This window comes from Triticum dicoccoides, chromosome 5B, assembly GCF_002162155.2.
Source record: "Triticum dicoccoides isolate Atlit2015 ecotype Zavitan chromosome 5B, WEW_v2.0, whole genome shotgun sequence".
Lineage (NCBI taxonomy): Eukaryota > Viridiplantae > Streptophyta > Magnoliopsida > Poales > Poaceae > Triticum > Triticum dicoccoides.
The window spans coordinates 489,016,316-489,042,359 of NC_041389.1; the positions used below are offsets into that span (position 1 = coordinate 489,016,316).

The 26,044-nt window shown below is 43.2% G+C and overlaps 3 protein-coding genes across 7 annotated transcripts; 2 read left to right on the forward strand and 1 right to left on the reverse strand.

The window, feature by feature from the left end:
- Positions 1–8,552: 8,552 nt before the first annotated feature.
- Positions 8,553–11,468, forward strand: LOC119311049 (probable UDP-arabinose 4-epimerase 1). Of its 2 annotated transcripts, XM_037586669.1 has the most exons (11): positions 8,553–8,899; positions 8,968–9,000; positions 9,125–9,252; positions 9,526–9,639; positions 9,735–9,842; positions 9,969–10,060; positions 10,160–10,301; positions 10,416–10,516; positions 10,612–10,741; positions 10,873–11,017; positions 11,097–11,468. In XM_037586669.1, the coding sequence occupies exons 1-11, from the start codon at positions 8,836–8,838 to the stop codon at positions 11,336–11,338; spliced, it is 1,299 nt and encodes a 432-aa protein (XP_037442566.1). In that variant the 5' UTR covers positions 8,553–8,835; the 3' UTR covers positions 11,339–11,468. The 2 variants fall into 2 exon arrangements, with proteins under 2 accessions (XP_037442566.1, XP_037442567.1); XM_037586670.1 differs by lacking the exon at positions 8,968–9,000 and having other exon boundaries at positions 8,555–8,899.
- A 1,142-nt stretch (positions 11,469–12,610) lies between these two features.
- Positions 12,611–16,067, forward strand: LOC119311050 (ribosomal RNA small subunit methyltransferase-like). Of its 3 annotated transcripts, none has more exons than XM_037586674.1 (3): positions 12,611–12,791; positions 14,048–14,380; positions 15,087–16,067. In XM_037586674.1, the coding sequence occupies exons 2-3, from the start codon at positions 14,060–14,062 to the stop codon at positions 15,834–15,836; spliced, it is 1,071 nt and encodes a 356-aa protein (XP_037442571.1). In that variant the 5' UTR covers positions 12,611–12,791; positions 14,048–14,059; the 3' UTR covers positions 15,837–16,067. The 3 variants fall into 3 exon arrangements, with proteins under 3 accessions (XP_037442571.1, XP_037442568.1, XP_037442570.1); XM_037586671.1 differs by having other exon boundaries at positions 12,612–12,791; positions 14,029–14,380; XM_037586673.1 differs by having other exon boundaries at positions 12,612–12,791; positions 14,038–14,380.
- An 828-nt stretch (positions 16,068–16,895) lies between these two features.
- On the reverse strand, positions 16,896–24,023 carry LOC119311052. Of its 2 annotated transcripts, none has more exons than XM_037586676.1 (15): positions 23,391–24,023; positions 22,405–22,784; positions 21,325–21,521; positions 20,678–20,845; positions 20,169–20,480; positions 19,688–19,846; positions 19,459–19,611; positions 19,118–19,297; positions 18,891–19,028; positions 18,369–18,794; positions 18,109–18,252; positions 17,905–18,006; positions 17,483–17,583; positions 17,259–17,398; positions 16,896–17,175 (listed from the first exon to the last, which is right to left on the reverse strand). In XM_037586676.1, exons 1-13 carry the CDS (start codon positions 23,788–23,790, stop codon positions 17,568–17,570), a joined length of 2,775 nt encoding a protein of 924 aa, XP_037442573.1. In that variant the 5' UTR covers positions 23,791–24,023; the 3' UTR covers positions 16,896–17,175; positions 17,259–17,398; positions 17,483–17,567. The 2 variants fall into 2 exon arrangements, with proteins under 2 accessions (XP_037442573.1, XP_037442572.1); XM_037586675.1 differs by having other exon boundaries at positions 17,483–17,615.
- Between the last annotated feature and the right edge of the window lie 2,021 nt (positions 24,024–26,044).

Below are 26,044 nucleotides of genomic sequence, written 5' to 3' on the forward strand. Positions count from 1 at the left end.
GCTTCTCTCTGTCCCGGAACCCCGAGATCCAGTTTCTGCGAGGGTAAAAATCTGCTAAGTCCCCAAATGTGCATATTATGTTGACATGTTCATCGCATCATAACTCCATGTGTACTGCTCCGTTTCGTGCGCATGATATATCAAAATGTTCGTTGTGAGATGCTCTACATTTCATTCCATTGTTCCATGCGTGTTTGAGATCATCATGATGCCCTAATCATCATTGCAAGAGTGCTATATGATGTTAACTGCTGTCTGTTAACAGAACTTGATGAATTGTCATTTTTGTTGCATTTGATGTGTGCATCTTATGAGATTGATGTCTACATGTGTTTTGAACTACATCATGACATCTTTACAGAGGTGTCTGCCATGTATTTTTGTGAGTCTTGTAGTGAGTGCATCAAGCTTGTTAAGTAGGGTACTTGCTGTTGCTGTTTTGCTAGGCTGAATCTGTTATTTCGTGATGCTATGTAAACCTGCTGCTACAAGTCATTCTATGCATAATCTGGAGATGTTCACTAAGGATGTTTTGTTATACATGTCATTTTCTCTCCATTAATGCCCCTGGTTGCATTTATAGCTCGCTATAGATTGTTCATATCTTGCTCTCAAGTTTCTAAATAATGTTGTTGTCAGCCTGTTAACATTAAGTTCAGTTTTGCCATGCGTTTTACTAGTGATTCATGCACCCTATGGACTTGTTCTTGCCATCCTTAGCTTCATAAATATGTCATATTACTGTTGGTTACCTTTTCATGCCATGTATTGCTCTGTGGTGAGTGGTACAAGCTCACCAACATGCCTACTTATTGTTGTTCCTGCCATGTCTGAATCTGTCATATCATTTGCCATGTTTACATGGGTGCCACCATATCTTATGTGCCTTTTTGGCTCATGGTCAGTAAGTGACTTTTGTTCTATGCTTTTAGTAGATTCCTGCCATGCCTTATTTTGCTATGATAAGTTCCTGTAGCATGTTGTTTGATAGCTCTAAACATTGCAACCTGATGTTATTTCTGTTAAGACTGAAACTGTTATTATTTGCAATCTTGCCATGTCTTATTGAGCATGTTCTAGTGATTTCTGGAGATATCTCAGTGTTCATGTTTTGTAATGCATTACCTGTACAACATGTCCATGCCTTTTGTTTTCATAATGTGGTACTGTAGCATGTTGTTTGGGTGTTTGCAAGATGCCTAGTTGCTGTTTTGGACAGATTGTTGTTATGACTTGTATAGAGTGTATGTGTTGAACCGTTGCTCCGTTTTGAGTGTGCTCTATATGAAACTTGCTTGATTGTGCATGTAGTTTCATATTATCATGTTGTATCCTTGTTTTGAGGTGTTTTCTTGATGTTTGTATGCATTTTGCATCAATGCCATGTTTAACTTGTTTTGCTCATATCTTCTAGGCCGTAGCTCCAAATCTAATGAACTTTATATGTATCTTGACTAGAATCTCGTGTAGATCATCTTGGTGCATTTTAACTTGCTGTTTAACAACTTGAACATACGGTTTATTCAGATCTGGACCAATTTCGAAATTTGCATATGAGGACTTACCCGAATTGTTATATGTTGTTTCTGGCCTCATTTAAACTTGCTTTGATGTGTTGTTCTTATATGCATCATCTCTTGCCATGAGTAGCTTCATGTAGCCTTTGTCATGCATCAAGCTTGGTTGAGCATCTTGTCATGTTTATGTGTGGTGTGTTTACCATGTTGTGTGCTTCTTCTCGATAGTTCCCGTTTCGTTGTGATCGTGAGGATTCGTTCGTCTACGCTTGGTTCGTCTTCGTGGCTTCATCTCCTTCATGGACTCGTTCTTCTTCCTAGTGGGATTTCAGGCAAGATGACCGTCACCTTGGATCTCACTACTATCATTTCTATGCTAGTTGCTTCGTTCTATCGCTTTGCTGCGCTACCTATCAATTGCTCTTCAAGCCTCCCAAATTGCCATGTCAGCCTCTAACATTTTCACCCTTCCTATCAAACCGTTGCTTGGTTATGTTACCTCTTTTGCTCAGCCTCTCTTATAGCGTTGTTAGTTGCAGGTGAAGTTGAAGATTGCTCCATGGTGGACATGATTATGTTGGGATATCACAATATCTCTTATTTTAATTAATGCATCTATATACTTGGTAAAGGGTGGAAGACTCGGCCTTATGCCTGGTGTTTTGTTCCACTCTTGTCGCCCTAGTTTCCATCATACCGGTGTTATGTTCCCGGATTTTACGTTCCTTACGCGGTTGGGTGATTTATGGGACCCCCTTGACAGTTCGCTTTGAATAAAACTCCTCCAGCAAGGCCCAACCTTGGTTTTACCATTTGCCTCACCTAGCCCTTTTTCCCTTGGGTTTCCGGAGCCCGAGGGTCATCTTTATTTAGCCCCCCCCCCCGGGCCAGTGCTTCTCTAAGTGCTGGTCCGAACCAGAGCCCTTTGCAGCGCCCCCTCAGGGAAACTTGAGGTCTGGTTTTAGTTGTACGGATTGCTCATCCGGTGTTGCCCTGAGAACGAGATATGTGCAGCTCCTATCGGGATTGTCGGTGCATCGGGCGGCTTTGCTGGTCTTGTTTTACGATTGTCGAAATGTCTTGTAAACCAGGATTCCGAGACTGATCGGGTCTTCCTGGGAGAAGGTATACCCTTCGTTGATCGCGAGAGCTTATCATGGGCTAAGTTGGGACACCCCTGCAAGGTATTAAACTTTCGAAAGCCGTGTCCGCGGTTATGTGGCAGATGGGAATTTGTTAATGTCTGGTTGTAGATAACTTGACACCAGATCCGAATTAAAACGCATCAACCGCATGTGTAGCCGTGATGGTCTCTTTTCAGCGGAGTCCGGGAAGTGAACACGGTTTTGGGTTATGTTTGACGTAAGTAGGAGTTCAGGATCACCTCTTGATCATTGCTAGATTCACGACCGTTCCTTTGCTTCTCTTCTAGCTCTTATTTGCGTATGTTAGCCACCATATATGCTTAGTCGCTGCTGCAACCTCACCACTTTACCCCTTCCTTTCCCATTAAGCTTTGCTAGTCTTGATACCCATGGTAATGGGATTGCTGAGTCCTCGTGGCTCACAGTTTACTACAACATCAGTTGCAGGTACAGGTTTTGCGATGATCATGACGCAAGAGCGATGTTTGCTTGTTTTGGAGTTCTCCTTTCTACTTCTTCTTCGATCAGGGGATAGGTTCCAGGTCGGCAGCCTGGGCTAGCAGGGTGGATGTCGTTTGAGTTTCTGTTTGTGTTTCATCCATAGTCGGATGGTGCTCTTATGTAAGATGATGTTGTATTCGTGTGGCATTGTATGCCTTTTGTATGTATCCCCATCTATTATGTAATGTTGATGTAATGATATCCACCTTGCAAAAGCGTATCAATATGCGGTTCTATCCTTGGTGGGACCTTCGAGTCTCTTTAGGATAGTATCGCATATTGGGCGTGACACCTACGTACCCTAAAACTTCCAAAAACAGAAGATAGATCGGGAGTTCCGCCACTGCAAGCCTCTATAGCCACCAAAAACCTCTCGAGAGCCCGTTCTGGCATCCTGCCGGAGGGGGATCCCATCACCGGTGGCCATCTTCATCATCCCGGCGCTATCCATGACGAGGAGGGAGTAGTTCACCCTCGGGGCTGAGTGTATGTACCAGTAGCTATGTGTTTGATCTCTCTCTCTCTCGTGTTCTCTCTCGTGTTCCCTCTATGGCACGATCTTGATGTATCCCGAGCTTTGCTATTGTAGTTGGATCTTATGATGTTTCTCCCCCTCTACTCTCTTGTGATGAATTGAGTTTCCCCTTTGAAGTTATTTTATCGGATTGAGTCTTTTATGAGAACACTTGATGTATGTCTTGGTGATCAACTTGTGGGTTTCGTGACATTGGGAACCTATGCATAGGGGTTGGCACACGTTCTTGACTCTCCGGTAGTAGCTTTGGGGCACTCTTTGAAGTACTTTTATGTTGGTTGGATGAATCTGAGATTGTGTGACGCATATCGTATAATCATGCCCACGGATACTTGAGGTGACAATGGAGTATCTAGGTGACATTAGGGTTTTGGTTGATTTGTGTCTTAAGGTGTTATTCTAGTACGAACTCTTTTATAAATCGATCCGAAAGAATAACTTTGAGGTGGTTTTGTACCCTACCATAATCTCTATGTTTGTTCTCCGCTATTAGTGGCTTTGGAGTGACTCTTTGTTGCATGTTGAGGGCTTGTTATATGATCTATCTATGTTATTATTGTTGAGAGAACTTGCACTAGTGAAAGTATGAACCCTAGGCCTTGTTTCCTATCATTGCAATACCGTTTACGCTCATTTTTATCGCTTGCTACCTTGCTGTTTTTATAATTTCAGATTACAATTACCTTTATCTACTATCTATTTTGCACTTGTATCTTCATCTCTTCGCCGAACTAGTGCACCTATACAATTTACCATTGTATTGGGTGTGTTGGGGACACAAGAGACTCTTTGTTATTTGGTTGCAGGGTTGTTTGAGAGAGACCATCTTCATCCTATGCCTCCTACGAATTGATAAACCTTAGGTCATCCACTTGAGGAAAATTTGCTACTGTCCTACAAACTTGTGCACTTGCAGGCCCAACAACGTCTACAAGAAGAAGGTTGTGTAGTAGACATCAGTAAGCAGTATGACGATCACCGCCTAGAACTCTTTGTGTTCTACTCGTGCATATCATCTACGCATAGACCTGGCTCGGATGCCACTGTTGGGAAATGTAGCATGCAATTTCAAAAAAATTCCTACCCTCACACAAGATCTATCTAGGAGATGCGCAGCAACGAGAGGGGAAGAGTGTGTCCACGTACCCTTGTAAACCGAAAGCGGAAGCCTTAACTTAACGCGGTTGATGTAGTCGAACGTCTTCTCGAATCAACCGATCAAGTACCGAATGTACGGCACCTCCGAGTTCTGCACATGTTCAGCTCGATGACGTCCCTCGAACTCTTGATCCAGTAAAGGTACAAAGGAGTTGATGAGTTCCGTCAGCACGACGGCATGGTGATGGTGTTGGTGATGTGATCCGTGCAGGGCTTGGCCTAAGCACTACGACAATATGACCGGAGGAGTAAACGATGGAGGGGGGCACCGCACACGGCTAAGAAATGGCTGTTGTGGGTTGGGGTACCCCTGCCCCCGTATATAAAGTAGGAGAGGGGAGGAGGCCGGCCCTAGGGGGCGCGCCAAGTGGGGGGAGTCCCACTAGGACTCCTAGTCCTAGTCGCCCCCCTTCCTTTCCAACGGAAGGGGAAGAGGGAAAGAGAGGGAGAGGGAGAAGGAAAGGGGGGCCGCACACTCTCCCCCTTGTCCAATTCGGACTCCCTTGGAGGGGCGCGTGCCACCTCTTGTGGCCTGCCTCCTCGTCTCCCCTATGGCACATGAGGCCCATTAACTTTCTGGGGGGGTCTGGTAACCCCTCGGTACTCCAAAAAATCCACGAACCACTCCGGAACCATTCCGGTGTCCGAATATAACATTCCAATATATCAATCTTTACCTCTTGACCATTTCGAGACTCCGCGTCATGTCCGTGATCTCATCCGGGACTCTGAACTACCTTAGGTCACCAAAACACATAACTCATATAATACATATCGTCATTGAACATTAAGCGTGTGGACCCTACGGGTTCGAGAACTATGTAGACAAGATCGAGACACTTCTCCAGTCAATAACCAATAGTGGAACCTGGATGCTCATATAGGTTCCCACATATTCTACGAAGATCTTTATCGGTTGAACCGCAATGTCAACATACGTTATTCCCTTTGTCATCGGTATGTTACTTGCCCGAGATTCGATCGTCGGTATCTTCATACCTAGTTTAATCTCGTTACCGGCAAGTCTCTTTACCGTTCCGTAATGCATCATCCCATAACTAACATTTAGTCACATTGCTTTCAAGGCTTCATATGATGTGCATTACCGAGAGGGCCCAAAGATACCTCTCCGATACTCGAGTGACAAATCCTAATCTCGATCTATGCCAACCCAACAAGCACCTTCGGAGATACCTATAGAGCATCTTTATAATCACCCAATTACGTTGTGACGTTTGATAGCACATAAGGCATTCCTCCGGTGTCTGGCAGTTGCATAATCTCATAGTCGGAGGAATATGTATTTGACATGAAGAAAGCAGTACCAATAAAACTAAATGATCATTATGCTAAGCTAACGAATGGGTCTTGTCCATCACATCATTCTAATAATGATGTGATCCCGTTCATCAAATGACAACACATGTCTATGGTTAGGAAACTTAACCATCTTTGATTAACGAGCTAGTCTAGTAGAGGCTTACTAGGGACACAGTATTTTGTCTAAGTATTCACACATGTATCAAGTTTCCGGTTAATACAATTCTAGCATGAATAATAAACATTCATCATGATATAAGAAAATATAAAATAATAACTTTATTATTGCCTCTAGGGCATATTTCCTTCAGCCTGGTGGGTAGTGGGCCCCCTGGCCAGCCTCCGGTGCCCATCTTCTAGTAGACTGGTACATAAGGCCATTTTCCCTAGAAAAAAATCAAGAGAGGACTTTTGGGACGGAGCGCCGCCGTCTCGAGACAGTACTTGGGCAATAGCACTTTTTCTCTCTGGCGGAGAGATTCCGTTAGGGATACTTCCCTCTGGGAGGGGGGAATAGGAGCCATCATCATTACCAACAACCCTCTCATCGTGGGAGGATCAATCTTCATCAACATCTTCACCAACACCATCTCATCTCAAAACACTAATTCATCTTTTGTGTTCAATCTTTGTATCAAATTCTCAGATTGGTTGCGTCCTCCCATCCCATGGATCCACCCACCCACCCACCATCCGCTTCCTCGCCACATATCCCTTTCCCTTTCCCTTTCCCACTCCCATCCAGGGATTACTCCTACAATGATGATTACCCATGTGTGCTTGTCATACACAAGGATTACTCCTTCAATGACGAATCGCATGATCATCTAAACGACGAAATTTGAGATGAAGGATTTGGGTAAAACCTCGAGCACCTTCACTCATACATTATGGTACACCATGTTGTCTATATCCAAAATAGATTGGAGTATCACTACAGACAAGTCTTATTCATCTATAATTACCATGGTTGTTCAATCTCTAGACGTAGAGAAAGATTCATTAAATAACGGGTTGATGGAAATGTGGTATTGGGACACAATGTTCCATATCCTATTGACATTGGACCCACCAACATAATTGGTTGGTAGTCAAGAATATCGTCTTTCGATATCTCTGAGGCATCAAACATCTTGTCCTAATTTTTCAGTTTCAAAAAAATCTGGACACCAATAATCATTGGATAAGTCCATCAGATCCCCACTATGTCAGATCGTAGACAAACTTTGTGTTCATGTTAGGTGTGGTAGCCATCCCATGAAAGTCTTTGAAACGGACCTTGGTGGCTACATTCACCAACCATTATCTCTAAGATAATGTTGTTTATGTTGCTCAGATGCAAACATGTTATATAATAAGCAATATGACTATATTGCTCATCTTGCAAGTCAAATCACATGACAACCTTGCTGATTTGTGCATGAAGTCTCTAGCAACTTCAACATTTCAGAAATATGTTCATGAAATTAGTATGTGACGGCTTCGAAATTTGCAAATACCAGGGGTGTCTCTTCTTGAGATATCCTTGCTCATAACATCATATTACGCTATTTCTCTTGTGAGTTTATGTTTCAGGTTCTCGTAAGGTGAAGAACTTTCGAAGGAGAATCCTTTTTTTTCAAAAATGTCAGATCTATTATATAAATTCACCGGAAGTACAAAACACCTCAAACATAATAAAAATTACAACGAGAATCCCTTTTGACATGATAGCGCTGCCTGGACGATCGTGAGATGATTCAACATGATCAAGCGTAGATTAGAAGGGGTGTCGAGATTAATTAGCGTAATTAGGGATTGCTTTAAAAATATAATTAGGGATAATCTTCCCTTGACAACCGGTGTGCAGCCCGCATCTCTCTCACTTTCTCTAAGCGACGCAGGCAAGCGTCGTGTCCGTTCGGGCGATATAAATAGTCCTTATAACCATCGATCAATCAATGCAATCATTTGCTTTCACTTGATCACAAACAAATCCAGGCTTAGTCGGGAAACCCGGCCTCCCTATTGCCAGGTCATGAGACCCACTTCTAAAACCGCATCAAAGGCGTAAACAAATGAGATCAGAGGGCCAGGGTACCAATTTCAGAAATTTGATGGTGAGGTTTGTTTCCGGTGAATTCTACGACCTCCAGTCTAGATTTAAGCGTGGAAAAAAAGACTTTACTGGACCGACACCGACGAGGCAACGACTTCAGCACGTGGTACCACATCCGTCGTGTCACTGAGGTATGGCGAGAAAACGACAGCCCCCTCTCTCTCTCTCTCTCCGACGGTCCTTCGATTTCCATCTTTCCTCCCAGCGGCGGCGACACCTCATCACTCCGCGAGCCCGCGTCCTGTCGTCTTCGCTTTCCCTGGCTGCCTCCTCCCATCCCATCCCATGGATCCACCCACCCACCCACCGGCCGTCCGCTTCCCTTTCCGTTCCCACTCCCACGATTCACTCGTCCATCCATTGGCTGCGCCCCTTCCCTCCCTCCTCCCCTGCCCCGGTCACAAAGCCCCTTCCTTTTTGTCGTGCCCGCCTTCTCCTCCTCTGCAATTCTTTCTCTGTTCCGCTGTAAAGGCGGAGCAACCTGGAACAGGGTTGTTGGATCTGAGCCAGTGAAGGAGTGGCCGACTGCCTCTGCGACCTCCCGCCGCCAGCCGCAGGCAGATGCTGCCGACCGGCAGGGGCAGGCCTCAGCCCAGGCCTGCGCCCAGATCTTGGTCCTTCTCAGGTGCGCTGCTGAATTTCACACTCCATCCTATCATATCAGGCCTGTGATTAATTTCCATGTCTTCTCAGGCTCGGTTAATTTGGTGATGAATTTACTCAGGGGTGCTTGCTTGTTTCCCCTCTCTCCTGCATTAGCTTTGTTTATTTCTCATGGCCATCTGGTTGCAGAGGCTTCGTGTGTCTGTACACGACGTCGTTGCTTTAACTGAATTCATGCCGTTCGCAGACATGGACTTCTCTGATCCGAAGCGCAACTCCAGATACCTCAGCAAGATCATCATGGTCGCGCTCCTCACGGCCATGTGCGTCGTCATGCTCACCCAGCCGCCCTGCCACAGGAAGGCTCCCAGTGTGGTATGCTAACCGTACCCTTCTTCCATCCCCTCGACCATGCATACATATTTGGAGAGATATCCCGTCCGTTTGCATCTCATGGGGTTGCAATCACAGATGCTGCATTGCTTGGTTAACTATCACAGCTGCAAACTGACACAGATCATACTCTACTAAGCAATGCAGTAGAAATGGCACACTACTTTGCTGTATATACTTATGATACTCATTCGGATTCTCGATTTCACTCAAGTGTGCCTCGTGTTTAAATCCTCACATACGTGATGTGCCCAGTTCTCCATCCATGAACTCGGAGTAACACATGTGTTGGTGACGGGTGGCGCTGGCTACATAGGATCGCATGCGGCTCTTCGACTGCTCAAGGACTCCTTCAGAGTCACCATTGTGGTTGGTACTTCACCCAAAATTGTGCATTGCTATTTTTTGTCTAAATTCAGCATCATCACAATGCAGACATTTTTTTTTCTCTCTCTTGTCTTTAGGATAATCTCTCAAGAGGAAATATCGGGGCGGTCAAGGTTCTTCAGAACTTGTTTCCTGATCCTGGGCGATTGCAATTCATACATGCTGATTTAGGCGATCCAAAAGCTGTATCCTGACCTATTTATCTATTGTAAAAATTGGCTATACGCATCTCGTTTGAAGATGAATAAATATATTAACCTGGTGCTGAAATTGTTGTTTTAGAAGATTTTTGTTCCTTAACATATCCTTAGGTTAACAGAATATTCGCAGAAAATGCATTTGATGCCGTCATGCACTTTGCTGCTGTCGCGTATGTGGGCGAAAGCACGCTTGAGCCTCTGAGGTACAGTACTATCATAACATCACTCTGCTTGTCATCTTGCATTATCCATTCGCCAACTACCTAGCCTACCTGCACAAGATACTGAAACACTTTGAACAGGTACTATCATAACATCACTGCAAACACTTTGGTTGTGCTAGAAGCCATGGCGACGCACAATGTTAAAACCCTGATCTACTCTAGCACATGTGCCACCTACGGGGAACCCGAGAAGATGCCCATCACTGAAGAAACTCCACAGGTCAGTTGTGGCCTCTGCAGCCTCTTCTGTCCGAAAGTTTGATAATTTTTCATGGCATGTAAACTTTGAAAATGTTTCTTTTCCTGAAGTTGTTCACTGAATCCTTTTGTCCAGTTTCCTATAAACCCATATGGCAAGGCCAAGAAAATGGCAGAGGATATCATTTTGGACTTCTCCAAGTCGAGGAAATCAGACATGTCGGTGATGATCCTGAGGTCGGTCTCTCTTACTAACAACTGTGAACTTCCTTATCTAGCACCATAACATCTAAAACCATTTGGTAACTGAGTGAGTATCCTGAAACTCTTAGATACTTCAACGTCATCGGTTCTGACCCCGAAGGAAGGCTGGGTGAGGCTCCACCACCCGAACTGCGTGAGCATGGCCGTATATCCGGTGCATGCTTCGACGCGGCACTAGGAATAATCCCAGGTTTGAAGGTATGTACATCTTCCATCAACGAATTATCTGCTGCTGTGTTTTGGAATCCCTGCTACTATTGGTGAAAAATACTCGCGCTTTTTTTTTCCTTTTGGTAACCCTGCTTACTGGTTCTTGCTTTTCTTCACAGGTCAAAGGTACCGACTACGAAACGGCTGACGGGACTTGCGTAAGAGATTACATTGATGTCACCGACCTGGTCGATGCCCACGTGAAAGCGCTCAACAAGGCAGAGAGAGGCAAAGTTGGCATATACAATGTTGGCACCGGAAGAGGTAAGCTATCAAATAGATCATCACCACATATCATGTTATGAATGATGGCGATGTTAACCTTTTTCTTTTATCTTTCCAGGTAGGTCAGTGAAGGAGTTTGTGGAGGCTTGCAAGAAGGCAACCGGAGTCGACATCAAGGTCGACTACTTCCCTCGCCGCCCCGGTGACTACGCGGAAGTGTACAGCAACCCTGCAAGGATCAACCGCGAGCTGAACTGGACAGCCCAGCACACCGAACTGCAGGAGAGCCTCAGGGTCGCCTGGACATGGCAGAAGAAGCACCGGAGTGGCTATGCAGACTCGGGTCGATATATTTTTTGATTCGCTCACAGAGATAGCAGTTACATATAATTTATATAGCGTGTATGGTCATTTGTTCAATTCCTGTGATTTTATATTTATATATGTGGGAAGTTCACCAGTTGGTTATAAATATCGATATGTTCTTTCACTGACTGCAATGGTCGTCAGCTATTAGTTGATGAACTCAGGCCAGATTTTTGCTGAACTCTACGGCGGATGCAGACGAGGTCCATCTGCACCAATGGTAGACAAAATACCAGTGTGAAGTTCACCACCAGTTCATCCACAAGTGAGCAGCGCAATAATGCATCCAACATGGCAGCTCGTCATTACAGTGATCTGAACAGATCTGTACAAATTTGCGGCTTTTGTTTAAATTCAGCCAACGAGATGTCACGGCAAACCCTCCTTAGACACAGGCAAAATGAATGAATAGATGAGAAAGTTTATCCTCTCTTAAGACAGTAAAATCATGCTTGATATGTTTACTACCTTTGCCCCTCTGTCTTCTTGCTTCTCTAGCTTCAGCGGTGATTGATGTTGATGTATGTTCTTGCCAGACCTTTATTGAATAATTAATAAAGATGGTTGTGTGCATCGATTGATGGAGAGGCCGGGGGTTTTAACCTCCTTTTCCAAAAAAAAGAAAGTTGGAGCGGTCAATGATTGTCATGTGCATTCACAAACTGAAACCCTCTTTATACAAGAGAAGAAACCGAACTGTTCAATGGTTGTCCTGCAGTCACAAAAGCATTCACCATATGTATGAATCATAAAGCTCCTCAAAATTCATATAGGATTCAATGTTGTGAATCAAATAACCAAAATAGAAAAACTCCTAAGAATTCCAGTCCTCCAAAATTGCCTTGAAAACCCCTTGAATCAAAGGAGGCCTCAAGGTCAAATGATGAAGCACATGTCATTGCCTTCAATTTTTAAAATCTAAAGCTTCGGTAGCTTTTTCCACATGTAACATATTACATTACATTGCTAGAACCAAAATTTGGCATTTTTCTGGAGCCATTTTCTAATTTTATTTAAGAAATTAATTATATTTCTATAAATTTTCTGAATATTTTTCAATTTGAACTTTTTTTAGGGGTAGAACACACTTTATTGGTCATAAGCCACAGTTTGTGGAATACAGTTTGCATGGGGATTAACAAGCCATAAATGGTGCCCCTGCTGAATTTTCAATTTGAACTACAAGTATATAAAAAAAAATGGGCTATAAATACAAGCAAAAAAACATATTTAGGATACGGCCCAGCCGCCCAGCCCAGTTAAGGGGTAACCAGTAACCTAGTTCCCCAACACCCCCGTCCTTTCCATCCCGCTTCGTTTCCACAACAGGTGGCGGCGGCAGGCCGGCGGCAAGCCGACGACGAGCTCCTCCTCCTTCCTCACTGACTCCGCGTCGTCCTCGTCCCCGAATACCCCTCACCCTCAGACCCTCTCACGCAGCACCAAGGTATGCTCTCAGCTTCGACGCTCCTGCAGTGGCACCGATGTATGTGTCGCAGCTTACATGCTCGAGGAGCAGTTCACCGGAGGCAAGCCGGTGGTGGCTAATCCGGTGCTCCGGCTCCTCCCCCCTCCCCCCTCTCTTATATAAATTTGCAGCTACCCTCCCTACGCTACAAGTATATCTGTTTTGGTGTTCTTCTGCATGATAGTAATATGTAAATCTGTACCCATGTTTAGGAGAAAATCTAAACATCAAACTAATTTGTTGTTCATACTGCATAGTAAATAACTATTTATCGTTATTATTTTTAAATTAGTCAAACGTATCCCCCTATTGACACTTTTAAAAAATGACGAATTTACGTATCTGTATCGGTGCATTCTAGGCTATAAGTCATCCGATATTTTTTATTTTTTGATGGATTGAAGAGATCAGTGTTGATTTTGATTCTGAGATACTAGCGCAGCTTGATTTCAAAATTCTGCCCAAATTTCGGTTATTTTTCGTTCAAATTTTGGTACAATTTCGTTAAAGAATTCAATTTTTGGTTTGCACTTTTCGTCCTTCTTAATCACCTACGGTTTGAATTGCGCACAGTTTTGAACTAGCATTGTTTGAGAGTTAGAAATTTAATCTAGAATTTATTTCTGAAATAGATATCAAACTGACAAGCAACCTTTTCCAATGGCTTGACACCTGTTGTTTTAAGATTTAACACCCATTCCTCTTCTAGAAATAGATATCAAATTGATTAGTTGTATGCTCATGTTTATTATACTCGTCCATCATTTTGATTCCAAATGGTGTAGCAAGCCCCAAAATTCCTACAAAACTGATATTTCACCTAGCAGTGATACTGATATGCAGGATCACTCTTTTTTTATTTGGCTAATGTTTACCCGTGTTCTATTTATTTTTTTACAAACTGTGGAATATGTTGCCTCTTTTTGGCCTCCTTTTTATAGAATCATGTCACTGTTGGTGCGCTCAGTTTGCGTCATAAAATTGCTACATGTGTAGTCTAGGGATAAGGTTGCAGATAGTACAGATTTGCTTTGTTTTGTCTCAAACATAGTACATTTTCTTCGTTTCTTAGAATCCTTTCAGGAATATAGTTTTCTGTAAGTATGATGGTTTTGCTCTTCAGTAACCTACTTCTTTCTTCTGGGTTTTTCCCGAAAAAACTAATTTCTCCCATTTCGTTTGGGACCGGTAAAAAACTCTAAACGAAATCCAAAAGCTTGGCCAGGATACCCCAGAATAATACCACCATGACCGGTGGCAAGATCCAGAAGAAGCGCCACGGTGGCGGCGGTGGGGGCGGTGGCGCGCGGCTGCAGGGTGGGATCCCGTTCGAGAAGTCCAAGGGCCAGCACATCCTGCGGAACCCGGCGCTGGTGGACTCCATCATCGCCAAGGCCGGCCTCAAGCCCACTGACACCGTCCTCGAGATCGGACCCGGAACGGGAAATCTCACCAAGCGGCTGCTCGAGGCCGGCGTCAAGGCCGTTGTTGCCGTCGAGCTCGACCCGCGGATGGTTCTCGAGCTGAGCCGCAGGTTCCAGGGCCACCCCCTCTCCTCTCGCCTCAAGGTACAAGAGCTCTCCTTTGTGGCTCCTATTTTTCTCATTTTTGTGGAAAAATTGTTTTTCTGAAATTTCTAGGTTTGTGCTGTGCTGCTGTATCTGTTTTCTACTGTGCTTGCTCTGCAATAGACTGCTCAGAGATTGGTTTTGGGCGGTAAACGGGTAACTCAGGGTTGTATGCTGTTGGGCTCATTGAGCTGAACTATTATGTGTCTTAGCAGTGCCGTTCTGTTTCCCCCCCTAAGTAGCTGAGTTAGCAAGTGCTACATAGTGATTCTTCCTGTCAACACAGAGCAATAGCTATACATGTATGAGTGAGTTTTGCGTCTACACTCTACACCAACTGACAACTTCCATATTCTTGGTTGTTAAAGTTACTAGGCAGTAGGCACTGTTGCATATTATTGTGAATAATTGTAGCACAATACTGTATGACTGATCAGCTAATATAGGGTACTATTGTTGTTTTAGGAGCACTAAGATTGTCTTGATACGATGGACATGATTTAGTTTGAAAGTAAACTGCAAATTTGGTTTATAATAAATAGTGACGAATGAGTTATGGTAACACTGGTGACTATCAGAAGGGGAGACAAAATGTAAACCAATCAAGCTTATATCAAGTCCACTCTCTTTCATCACTCTTCAGTTTTAATTTGAACCAAATGTTTTGTTAATAAAAATGAGTATTCTTGTGAACCATAAAATGCAGGTTATCCAAGGAGATGTTCTTAAATGTGATCTTCCTTACTTCGATATCTGCGTGGCAAACATCCCATACCAGATATCATCCCCCCTTACATTCAAGCTTCTGTCACACCGTCCGATCTTCAGGTGTGCTGTGATCATGTTTCAACGTGAATTTGCCATGAGACTTGTAGCACAGCCTGGAGACACTCTGTACTGCCGTCTGTCAGTGAACGTGCAGCTCTTATCTCGCGTGTCACATCTGCTGAAGGTTGGACGGAATAACTTCAGGCCTCCACCTAAGGTAGATTCCTCAGTTGTGCGTATCGAGCCAAGGAAGCCCCTCCCTCCTGTCAGCTTCAAGGAGTGGGATGGACTCGTGAGGATTTGCTTCAATCGGAAAAACAAAACGCTGGGCTCCCTTTTCAAGCAGAAGCGCGTCCTCGAGCTGCTAGAGAAGAATTACAAGACAATGCAATCTCTCCAGCTTGCCCAAGATCCTGAAACGGGGGAGGAGAAGATGTCACCCGACGATGTCGCGTTGCTGGCCAATATGGTCGAGGACCTGAGCATGGAGACCAGTGACGAGAAAGAGGACGATGACATGGAAATGGATGACTCCGACGCGGCAGATGGCCGTGCTAGCTTCAAGGAGAAGATTATGGGTATATTGCAGCAGGGTGATTTTGCAGAGAAGAGGTCTTCCAAGTTGAGCCAGGTTGATTTCCTCTACCTGCTCTCTCTGTTCAACAAGGCAGGTATACATTTTTCGTGAGGGCCTGAGCCAGCTAGCTTGAGACGGATCCTGAAAAGCCATGCTTATTTTTTGGTTTATTATATGTATTGTAAAAGTCCTATATATAAGTCAAAAGTCATCTATGTGATATTTTGCTCTGAAACGTTTTTGACACCGTCGATTTTGCCCCAGCTTTAGAGAAGTCGGATAACTGCAATGAAAGATGTTCAAACGGTTTGATAGTATTATGCCCTTGTTGAGGGTATGAAGCGGATTGTTTGTTTTGCCTGCTCAAAATGCAAGTATAGTTGCCATTTCAGTACTCCTATTTCGTATTCAGAATCGAGCAAATCTCTCATTTACTGGGTGCCAAGGCCATTTCGCAGTGGCAAACGAGCTAGCACCGACCTGGTCGACGCCCACGTGAAAGCGCTCAACAAGGCGGAGAGAGGCAATGTTGGCACATGAAGAGGTAAATCATCATATCATCAACACATATTATGTTATGATGATGGTGATGTACTGATGTCATACATTCTCTTTATCTTTCTATTCCACATATAAATCGACTACTTCCCTCGCCGCCCCGGTGACTATGCGGAAGTGTACAGCAACCCCGCAAGGATCAACCACGAACTAAACTGGACAGCCCAACACACCGAACTACAAGAGAGCTGCAGGGTTGCGTGGACATGGCAGAAGAAGCACCAGAGCGGCTACGGGCAACCTCAGGCCATGATTCTGTAATGGAGTATGATCATCAGTTACGCAATAATTTATATAGGGTATGGTCATTTGTTCAATTCTTGAGATTTTATATTTATATATGGCAACTTCATCAGTTATAAATATTGATATGTTCTTCCACTGACTGCAATGGTTGTCGGCTTTTTGATAATCCTGGGCCTAGAAAACAAACTGAGCGACCACATATTAGGCAAGGATTGGATAAATTGGCAGCGATCCAAACAGGTGTAAGGCTGTCGGTCAACACTAAAAATTTGGTAAGGATATTCCTGGGCGCCATCCCAACAAGCCCTCGGATCTCCACCCTATGTTTCAAAATAAGTGTCGTGGTCTTGGTTCAGATTTTAGATATAAGGTTCCAACATTGTAGCTCATTATAATGATCTGAACAGGTTTTGTACAATTTTACAAATCAACAGCCTTTGTTTAAATTCAACCAACAAGATGTGGCAGCTTAAAAGTACAAAACAATGAACTCCACACTTGAATTACTTGACAGAAACCTTCTGCTAAGGGGCCTGCTATGGAGCTGTTGAGATGCTCAATCAGAAACAGAAAATGAACACAAACTAGTGTATCAGGGGCAAGCCAGATTGATGCGCCTTCAGCTGATTGGGTGCCCAAACCCTCCCTACACACAAGCAAAATGAATGACCAGATGAGAACGTTTATCATCTCTTAAGACTGTAAAATCATGCTTGATGTGTTTACTACCTTTGCCCCTCTGTCCTCTTGCTTCTCTAGCTTCAGAAAGTTGGAGCGGTCAATGATCGTCATCCGCAGTCACAAACTGTTCCGCATAGGGAAACCATCCTTATACAAGAGAAGAAACCAAACTGTTCAATGATTGTCATCTGCAGTCACAAAAGCATTCACCATAAACGAATTATGTCAGTACCATATAGCATTAACATACAAAAAATATATAGAGTTTGTACCTAATCGACAACTTGAGTATTTGGTGAGCTCCCATTCTCAATAGAAGTTGGATCCAGTCGAGCCGAAATGGCCACCTGTGGGTTTTCACCTGAGGGCCCACCTGATTGCATGGCATTATTTATTGGCATGACACTGCAATTGGAAAAATGGAAACTAAATTTACAGATGCAAGCTTGACAGGTTGGGCCGACTCAACAATCCATCTAGTTAATTTGTTTTTATCACTAAAAGGGGAGCTATGTGCATGATGTGAACTAGCAAGCCATGTTTTTATTTCTTTACCGAGGGAGTACCAATTAAGTACTCCTAGAAGTGTACCATTAATTTAATAAAATGAGTCATAGGGCTTCATCCAGAACTAAATTACGGGATTTTTTCGTAAAACAGGACCAACATATTGCTGTAACTTGAATTTAAGTACCTATTGTTCTTGCTGGTTCCATTTCCACGGGCAAAGGAAATGCAATCAGCAAGCCGTGAATATTCATCGACGGTCCCTTCTGCCATGTTTATTAGCTTGGGTCTGTAAACAAGGAATCAAGAAACTTAGACAAAATACATCACCTCATTGACATTTGGCACAAATATGCCTACGTAAAGAAATACGAATTGGAGAATGAGCTACCTTGGAGTAGACTTCCGCTTCATCTTATTCGTATTTCCAGTATCAATGCCTCTTTCTGCAGCAGCTTCAGAGGGCACACTTGGAAGGTCCATCTCACAAGTGTTCACCTCACCATCTGTTTTTGAATTGCCTTTGGCTGATTTCCTGTACAAAAGAAGTAAATGACTCTTTATGTCACTGAAAATCTACGAGGAAGCAGATATAGATGATGTCAGACACTATTGAGTAATTTATTTATTTTGCCATGATCCATGTTATACCTTGATACTCTCTTCCTTTTCGTTGTGTTGCCTTGGTTGTCAATAGAGACTGAACCCCTCATCCTATTTTTGACTGCTCTCCCATCACCAACAGAGATAGAGCCCCTCATTTTCTTTTTGACAGGTCCCTCGTTGCCGACAGACACAGAGCCCCTTGTTCTCTTTTTAGCTGTGCCTTCTTTACCGACGGACGTAGGGTCCCTCTTTTGATTAGTAGGTGCCTCATCATCGAAACTGATAGGGCCCCCAAGTATATCTAGGGTGAGCTCGTTATCAACAGAGATTGATCCCCTCATTCTTGTTTGCACAACCACATCGCCATCAGTGGTAACTTTCCTCTTCCTAGCTCTGCTGTGGCCCCTAGAGGAATTGTTGACACCATCAGACACAGTTATATCCTCTCCAGTTTGGTTTTCAGCTCCAATTCTGTAAAAGCAAGTATGAAACAAACATGTGAGCACTGAGCCGGCATAAGGGAGTGAAATTCAACAGTCGAGCATAAGTAAATGTTACAAGCCATACCCAGATAATTTTTTCCTTGATTTTCTCTTGGTGGTGTTTACAGCGGCAGCATCAGCAGAAGATTTCGAGGGGTCGTTAGGTGGCACGTTATCCACACTTGATTTTCTCGACCGTTTTCGAGGTTTCTTGACTTGATCACTGAAAAACAGGGACTGGTGAGGAAGAGAACATAGCTAAAACTACCTTCTTTTTATTGTTTGAAAGCATAAGAATTGAAAGTACTGTACCTCACAGTGTTCTCATCACCCTTGTCAACTTTCGAGTACACAAGTGATGGGAAGTCACTGGGGCAAATTGCAGGTCGCTCTGTTTCTCTATCAACAAAGTTGGTCTGGAAAATAGATTTCTTTACTTGATTGGCTGCTATCATTAAAGGTAATTCATCTTGACACAGTCTTTTCCATCGCCTGCAGTTACAAATGGAATAACTATTAGCAGCAAAGTTTGTACTTGCTTCGGTTGGTGGGGCAGCTCCTCCATCATGAAGTGCATTATTAATTTGAAGTTTCAAGCAACACATCAGAATTAAATCATGTAAAATCTGAAAGAGAATAGGTTTATGGTTTACCTCAAGCACATATTATCAGTACGGTGAGGAATCATAGCCCCAGCAATCTTGGACCAGCAGGGACCAACCTCATGGACTGAAGCCAATAACTTTGAATCCTCTTCAGGGCGCCATTCCCCATGCTCTATATCCGGATCAAGAACATTACGCCACCTGTTTAATGAGGATAAAAAATAGCATCACCATCAAACCATAAGCTTTGACTGACATGGTAAAACTACTACATTACCTCTCGCTGCATTGACTTTGCGTACGGCCAGGAACAAACTGAGCAATCTTATTCCAGCTGCCAGACCTAAAAAGCTTGACAGATACCATGAGGCGCTTGTCCTCGTCCTCAGACCATCTCCCCACCCTTTTCCTTTCAGGGATTAGCGTTTTCCTGTACCTAGTAAAGTTCGACACAATGTATGTCAAATATACCTCAACCAAGGAAAGTAAGAGATTATCCACATAAAACTAGTAAGGACAAAGATTAAATACCATTAAAAAAGGTAACCACAATAAAGAGTGATAACAAATGTGCCATAAAAGAAAGTGCAATCACATAGGTTTGATAATTTATCTATGTAAAATTAGTGAGGAAAAATATTAAATACCATTAGAAAAGGTAACCACGATAAAGAGTGATAAAGTATGTGCTGTGATAGAAAGCGCAATTGCATAGGTTTGATAGTAGGAGGTCTGAAAGACAAGTCAAAGAACAGTACCTGTTAGAGCACTGGTTGCCAATGCGACCAACCAGATTAGCTGATACAAGTTGCCAGTTACAACCATAAGTTTGGACAGCAGCTAAAAGTTGAAGATCTTCCTCTTTTGTCCAGGTCCTCTTCAATATGTGGGGATTAAGACTTCGTTGATAACGGGCAAGGCACTGGAAAGGTGTTCTCTGCGTACCCAATGCAACCGCAATATTAATCCAGTTATGCATTCCTTTTTCTTGGACAGTTAGTATAAGTCTTTTCTCCTCACATGCAGTCCAGGCGTTGTGATTAATCAGTGGGTCGTCATGGTTTAGCCACCTAGAGAATAAAATTACAATTTCTTGAATTAGGACTGGCCAATTGAAAACACAGATACAGACACATACTGCAGAAACGTCAAATAACAATATCAGGAGAGATGGCAAAGTAAGATCTAATGAAACTTCTGCACGATGAGAGAAATGAACATTGCTCCGTGCGCTAGAAGAGAAAAATATCTTTTAGAGAAAAAGTACCTTGATTCGCATTCAGCACCGGATCGACCAGGCAGGTACATAGCAGCGATAAAGTCCCAGTTTACTAATGGCAAGACTGACCGGAGAATCTCAGGAGTCGCCTCAAAATTACCCACAGTGTTTGTCAGTGCATAAGCCATATCGACAGCACTGAAGTCACCACTGGAACTGCAGAACGAAAACAATTAACAGAATAAGATTTTGTGTCAACTCTTCTAGCAGAACAGCAAGTAAAATTACATTAAAACTCACAAGTTTGGCATCAAACCTACATCTCAATTTGTGGAAAACAAATACCCCAGTAGCACAACTACAGAGGTTAAAGACTGTCAATTCATAATTTATAGATAGTTCAGTCAGAAACCCATCGAATTCATATTGATAAACCCATTAAAGAAAAATGGAAAATAGTACTGTAATTAATAAACAGACTGCATAATGGAGAAACACGAGAACTACAAACTTACACAAAACTTTTAATGCTCTTGAAGCTTAAAAAGGGGTACTCTTCAAGTATTAGCAAAGAATAATTGATAGAAACTATGACAATTGGTTCTTCAATGTGATTAAGTCATGATTTAAAATCCACGACTGAAATAGAAGATGAAAATGCTACATTAGTGAAAGAGTCGAATAATTCGACAAACCTTCCATTCTTCATCGAGTCCTTAATTAACGCTTCCTGATACTGCTGCTTTATTCCTTTAGCAAGCCTGTCTTTCTCTATATCTGACCATGGATGCTTCTGAAGCGACACTGGGAATTGCTTCAGAACTGCTTTATACTTCTCAACGTGAGGGTTCTCAGCTGGGCCGAGAAGTAATGCAGGCATCTTATATTTATTCTGCAAGAAAAGAATACTCTTTTCTAAGTGCCATATTATCTTTTCCTAAAAATATAGGTGACAAACACTTGGCAATCATGTTCATGCACATGACAGAGCAATATGTGACTATATTTCCATGGTCCGCGAGCTAGTAGGTTTTTGTGTATCATTCTCTCAGTTATGAAATGGAAAACAATGGTTCGGCCAACAGAGGAAGAATATGTGTGTGTACAATAGAAACAATACATTTAGAATTAATCTAATAAATAAATTGATTAAGTGTGGTAAAATAGCAATTCAATGTCCTAAAATAAAGAATAGCAATTCAATAGAATTCCACAAGATACATACATGTTCACAAGAAAAGGATCTGAAGTAATTTAGTCAACAGACTCAACATGGCTGAAAAGGCTGTCACAACATTATTGCAAATCAGCATCTAGCTTCTTATACAATAGAGACCTACCCTGCTAATCAGCATACACAAGTCTCATTCATACAAAATTTGTTCAAGATGATTACCAGATCCAAATGGATGCTATTTCATATTTGAATTTCCACCAATCAAACAATCATATAATCTCAGGAAACATGGCCTGAAGAGGGCAATGAAATAATAGTGCATGTGACACATGAACCACCAGCCACCAACATATGTCGTTCCTACTTGCACTAGGATATGAAACTTATTCGCCTTTTCATATAGGAATTTACAACTATCTTATGCGGGAAACGGGCAGGGGTGTAGAAAAATCTCTTATGAAAGTTCATAACTATGTGCAGTTTTCAGAGAACAAATAGGAACATCAACAACAGAAACTACAAATGCTCTATATATCATAAGGTGATTATATATGTCATCTAGCATATAATACACAGCTGTAAATACTGACGTTATTACCTTTGCGGATTGCGCGCTTTGTTTTTGAGAGGAAATCAATCGAACACGAGGATCCACCTTCTGGCACAAAACTTTGCCAAATGATCTTCTGCAGCTGTACTGATAATCCATAAGACATTTGACACGGTCCCTAAGATCCTTATTTACTTCAATCTTTGCTTCAATGTTAATCATCTTCCTTCTAATAAACTTCTGGCATGCTCTGTTCTTCTTGAGAGCATCCACTAACAACAGTGCAGCTTTTGGGAACCCAGTTTGAGTGTTTGCATTCATATTTTTCTTCTGTGCATCCTCTTCACCAGGTCGATGTGCAATAAATTCATCATTCCCTCCTTTTGATGCCTCGTTTTTCATGTTCTCCAGTGGACCAGTGGAGGTACCTTCAGTAGGTAAATAAAGATTAAGGGCTCGTTTACCTATCGACATATATGCTTATTTACCTAATAATTCAAGAATCATGATAACACTGCATATGTTGAATTTTCGATTATATAATGGTACATGTGACTTCAAGAGAACAGGGCTCTGCTTACATGTAATAACTCGTGAATCAGAAAATCAACCATATATTGCATCTAATTTGTCAGCAAAGAGTTTTTAATGGTTTATTCAAATGCATTGCAATTCAGCTAACAGGATAACGCATCATATTGTGTTAGCTCGGCCCATAGTTTATAACATTCAAAGTTAACACTGTATATGAGTCACTACAAATGTAGCACATTTTAGTTACTATCCTTTAAAAGACATCATTGCTACATATGATTCAGAACAGTATAAAATCAGAAATGCTCTAAGAAAATGATGGCAATCCGATGGTTCTTTCATACCAAACGAAATGCACCGAATGTTTCATGATTAAATGTGATCAAAATTCAGCCTGCAAGTTTCTCATGGTATAATATTTTTAGATATCTTTCGAGGATAGGGATTACCAGGCGCATCCAAATTGGAACTGGGAAGAAGCGGATCGCGAGTGGACTCACCGGAGTGGTAGTGCGAGAAGCGGCGCTGTATCGCGCGGAGCGTCTCGAGGTCGTCCTCCTCGTCGTCCTCCGCGTCGGAAGGCGGCCAGGCGCAGATCGGGCGCGGCGAGGAGGGCGAGCCCTTGTTCAGGTGGAGGTTCTCGCGGATGCTGCGGACGAGGGCGAGGTCCTCGTCCTCCTCCTCCCCCTCCCCCTCGTCCGACGAGCCATCTCTTGCCGCCGCCGCCGCCGCCGCCGCTGTCGTCGTCGCGGAGGGGACGGCGAGGTAGGACGAGGCCTGTGCGACGGCTGCGTCCGGGTCGGCGCCGGCGATGATGCAGGAGCGGCGGACAAGGTCGAGGTCCTCCTGGAGGCCCTCGTCGAAATCGGGGTCCGAGTCGTCGTCGGAGTAGAAATCCATCGATGCGGCAGCAGATGCGCCGGCTGTGGCGATGGGGCGCTAGGGTTTACTGAGGGTTTTGCGGCGCCGGGAGGGCAGGGGATTGGAGGGGGCGGCGGCTGCCCGTGGTTGTGCTGGTGCTCGCTCCTTTCTTGGTCGGTCTCGCGCTCGCGTTTGGTGGTGATGCCGTCGCAGGGGGTTTGAATCCTCCGCGAGACAGGGGACAGGGGAGGGGAGGGGAGGCGGAGGCACGCCAGAACCGCCTCCAGCAGACAAACAAATTTGAGCCCCCCCATAAAAAAAATGAGCCCAATACCTAAAAACTGGGCCCTTTTAGCTCCAACACAAAAGACTCCCATTGGTCCGCGCACGTCCGATTGGATCGAAACGAACAAAAATAACGGTGTCGTTCGCGCCCGCTGCTTTCGTAGGAATTCACCCCGACGTTTGTGGCCTATTTCGTCATCGCCGGTCCTAGAGAAACCACGGACGCCGACGCCGCGCATCGTCTCCAATCCCGCCCGTTTCACGGTCCAAGGCCGTCTGCTACTTGTGAGATGCGTTGGAATTTTCCCGAAGAAGAGAGGAGATGTAATACAAACGTACAGTAGAGATAAATTCCCTAAGTGAGAACCAAGATTTATATCAAACCAAAAGAAGAATCACGCAAACCCTCGTGAACAGCACATGCACACACAAAAGCAAATACTTGTACCCAACGCAAATAAGAGGGTTGTCAATGAACTTGGTCGTTACTTGCAAGCATTAAATCTTGTAGTGTTGGATAGGTAACTTAAAAAAGGAAATAGATAATAATAAAAACAAAGTAACACTTTTAAGCAAGATGACATGACGTAGATAAAGTAAACTCAACTTACATGAATAAAACCCTATCGTTTTACCCTTCATGCCAACAATACAAATATGTGTCATGTCCCCTATTTTTTCACTTGGATAGAGCACATCAAGATTGAACCAACCACAAAGCGCCTCTCTCACTGAAGGTAAATTAATCTAATTGGCCAAATTAAACGGATAGATCGAAGAGAAATAGAAAGCTATAAGAATCATGCATAATAAAGTTCAGAAAAGACGCAATTACTTCTCATAAATATTTACTACCTCCGTCCCATAATGTAATACTCCCTCCGTTCGGAATTACTTGTCGCAGAAATGGATATATCTAGACGTATTTTAGTTCTAGATACATTCATTTCCGAGACAAGTAATTCCGAACGGAGGGAGTACGTTTTTTGACACTTACTAGAGTCAAAAAAACATCTTGCATTATGGAACAGAGGGAGTAGATCATAAATTCACAATTTATCGGATCCCAACAAAGACACCGCAAAAGAAGATTATATCGGATAAAACTTTAAGAACATCGAGGATAACATGGTATTGAAGTTCAAAGAGATAGAAGAAGTTTTCTAGCTACTAGCTATGGACCCAAAGGTATGTGATAAACTACTCATGCATCATCGGAAGGCAGCAAGGATGATGTAGAAACCCTCCGTGATCGATTTCCCCTCCGGCAGAGTACCGGAAAAGGCCTCTAGATGGGATCACGGAAGAACGAAAGTTTATGGTGACGGAAAACATGTTTCGGATGACTCTATGTTGCTTTGGGAATATTTATGAATTTATAGAGGCGAAATTAGGTCAAGATGTGCTTAAGGCGTCCTACGAGCTCGTCGCTCCCTCGTAGCTCTTCTGGCCTCATCCGAACCTTCTAGGGTCCCTTCTGATCCAAAAAAAATCATCATAAAGTTTAGTCACATTTGGACTTCATTTGGTACAGATTTTCTGAAGAAGCCAAAAAATAAGCAAAAAACAGGAACTAGCACTGAGCGCTATGTTAATATGTTAGTCCCAAAAAATGATATAAAATTGCATACAAAACATCCAAGATTGACACTAAGATAGCATCGAATAGTAAAAAATTATAGATACGTTCGAGACGTATCACCGCTCTGGTCTCCGCTTCTGTAGACATGCTGCTTATATATGTACATGGAGTTTCGTGTGCTCTTCATGACCGCGTCTCCATCACGACCGCAAGGTGTTCGACACTTTGCTCGCAAGGTACCATAAATAGTGGGGATGAGTATTTTTTTAACAACTTCATTTTGTTCATTGGATGATTTGTCGTCGGACGATGAGGAGCTTGTGGTTGATGCATTGGTCGGCAATGACCACATTGCTACGCCGCGTCCGAGGTTCAGGGGATTAATCTTGGGCCATGTTCCAGCATTGAACCACAATAGAGAGAGCG

What these genes read in the sequence shown, in the direction of transcription:
- LOC119311049 (XM_037586669.1), top strand. Translation starts at nt 8,836, where the DNA reads ATGCTGCCGACCGGCAGGGGCAGGCCTCAGCCCAGGCCTGCGCCCAGA. An exon ending in ACAGGAAGGCTCCCAGTGTG is followed by an intron (nt 9,253 to 9,525) that starts GTATGCTAACCG and finishes TGATGTGCCCAG; the next exon opens with TTCTCCATCCATGAACTCGG. An exon ending in GAATAATCCCAGGTTTGAAG is followed by an intron (nt 10,742 to 10,872) that starts GTATGTACATCT and finishes TTTTCTTCACAG; the next exon opens with GTCAAAGGTACCGACTACGA.
- LOC119311050 (XM_037586674.1), top strand. Translation starts at nt 14,060, where the DNA reads ATGACCGGTGGCAAGATCCAGAAGAAGCGCCACGGTGGCGGCGGTGGG. An exon ending in CCCTCTCCTCTCGCCTCAAG is followed by an intron (nt 14,381 to 15,086) that starts GTACAAGAGCTC and finishes CATAAAATGCAG; the next exon opens with GTTATCCAAGGAGATGTTCT.
- LOC119311052 (XM_037586675.1), bottom strand. Translation starts at nt 23,790, where the DNA reads ATGGATTTCTACTCCGACGACGACTCGGACCCCGATTTCGACGAGGGC. An exon ending in CTTCTCGCACTACCACTCCG is followed by an intron (nt 22,785 to 23,390) that starts GTGAGTCCACTC and finishes TACCTACTGAAG; the next exon opens with GTACCTCCACTGGTCCACTG. An exon ending in AAAAGGAAGAGAGTATCAAG is followed by an intron (nt 18,253 to 18,368) that starts GTATAACATGGA and finishes TCTTTTGTACAG; the next exon opens with GAAATCAGCCAAAGGCAATT.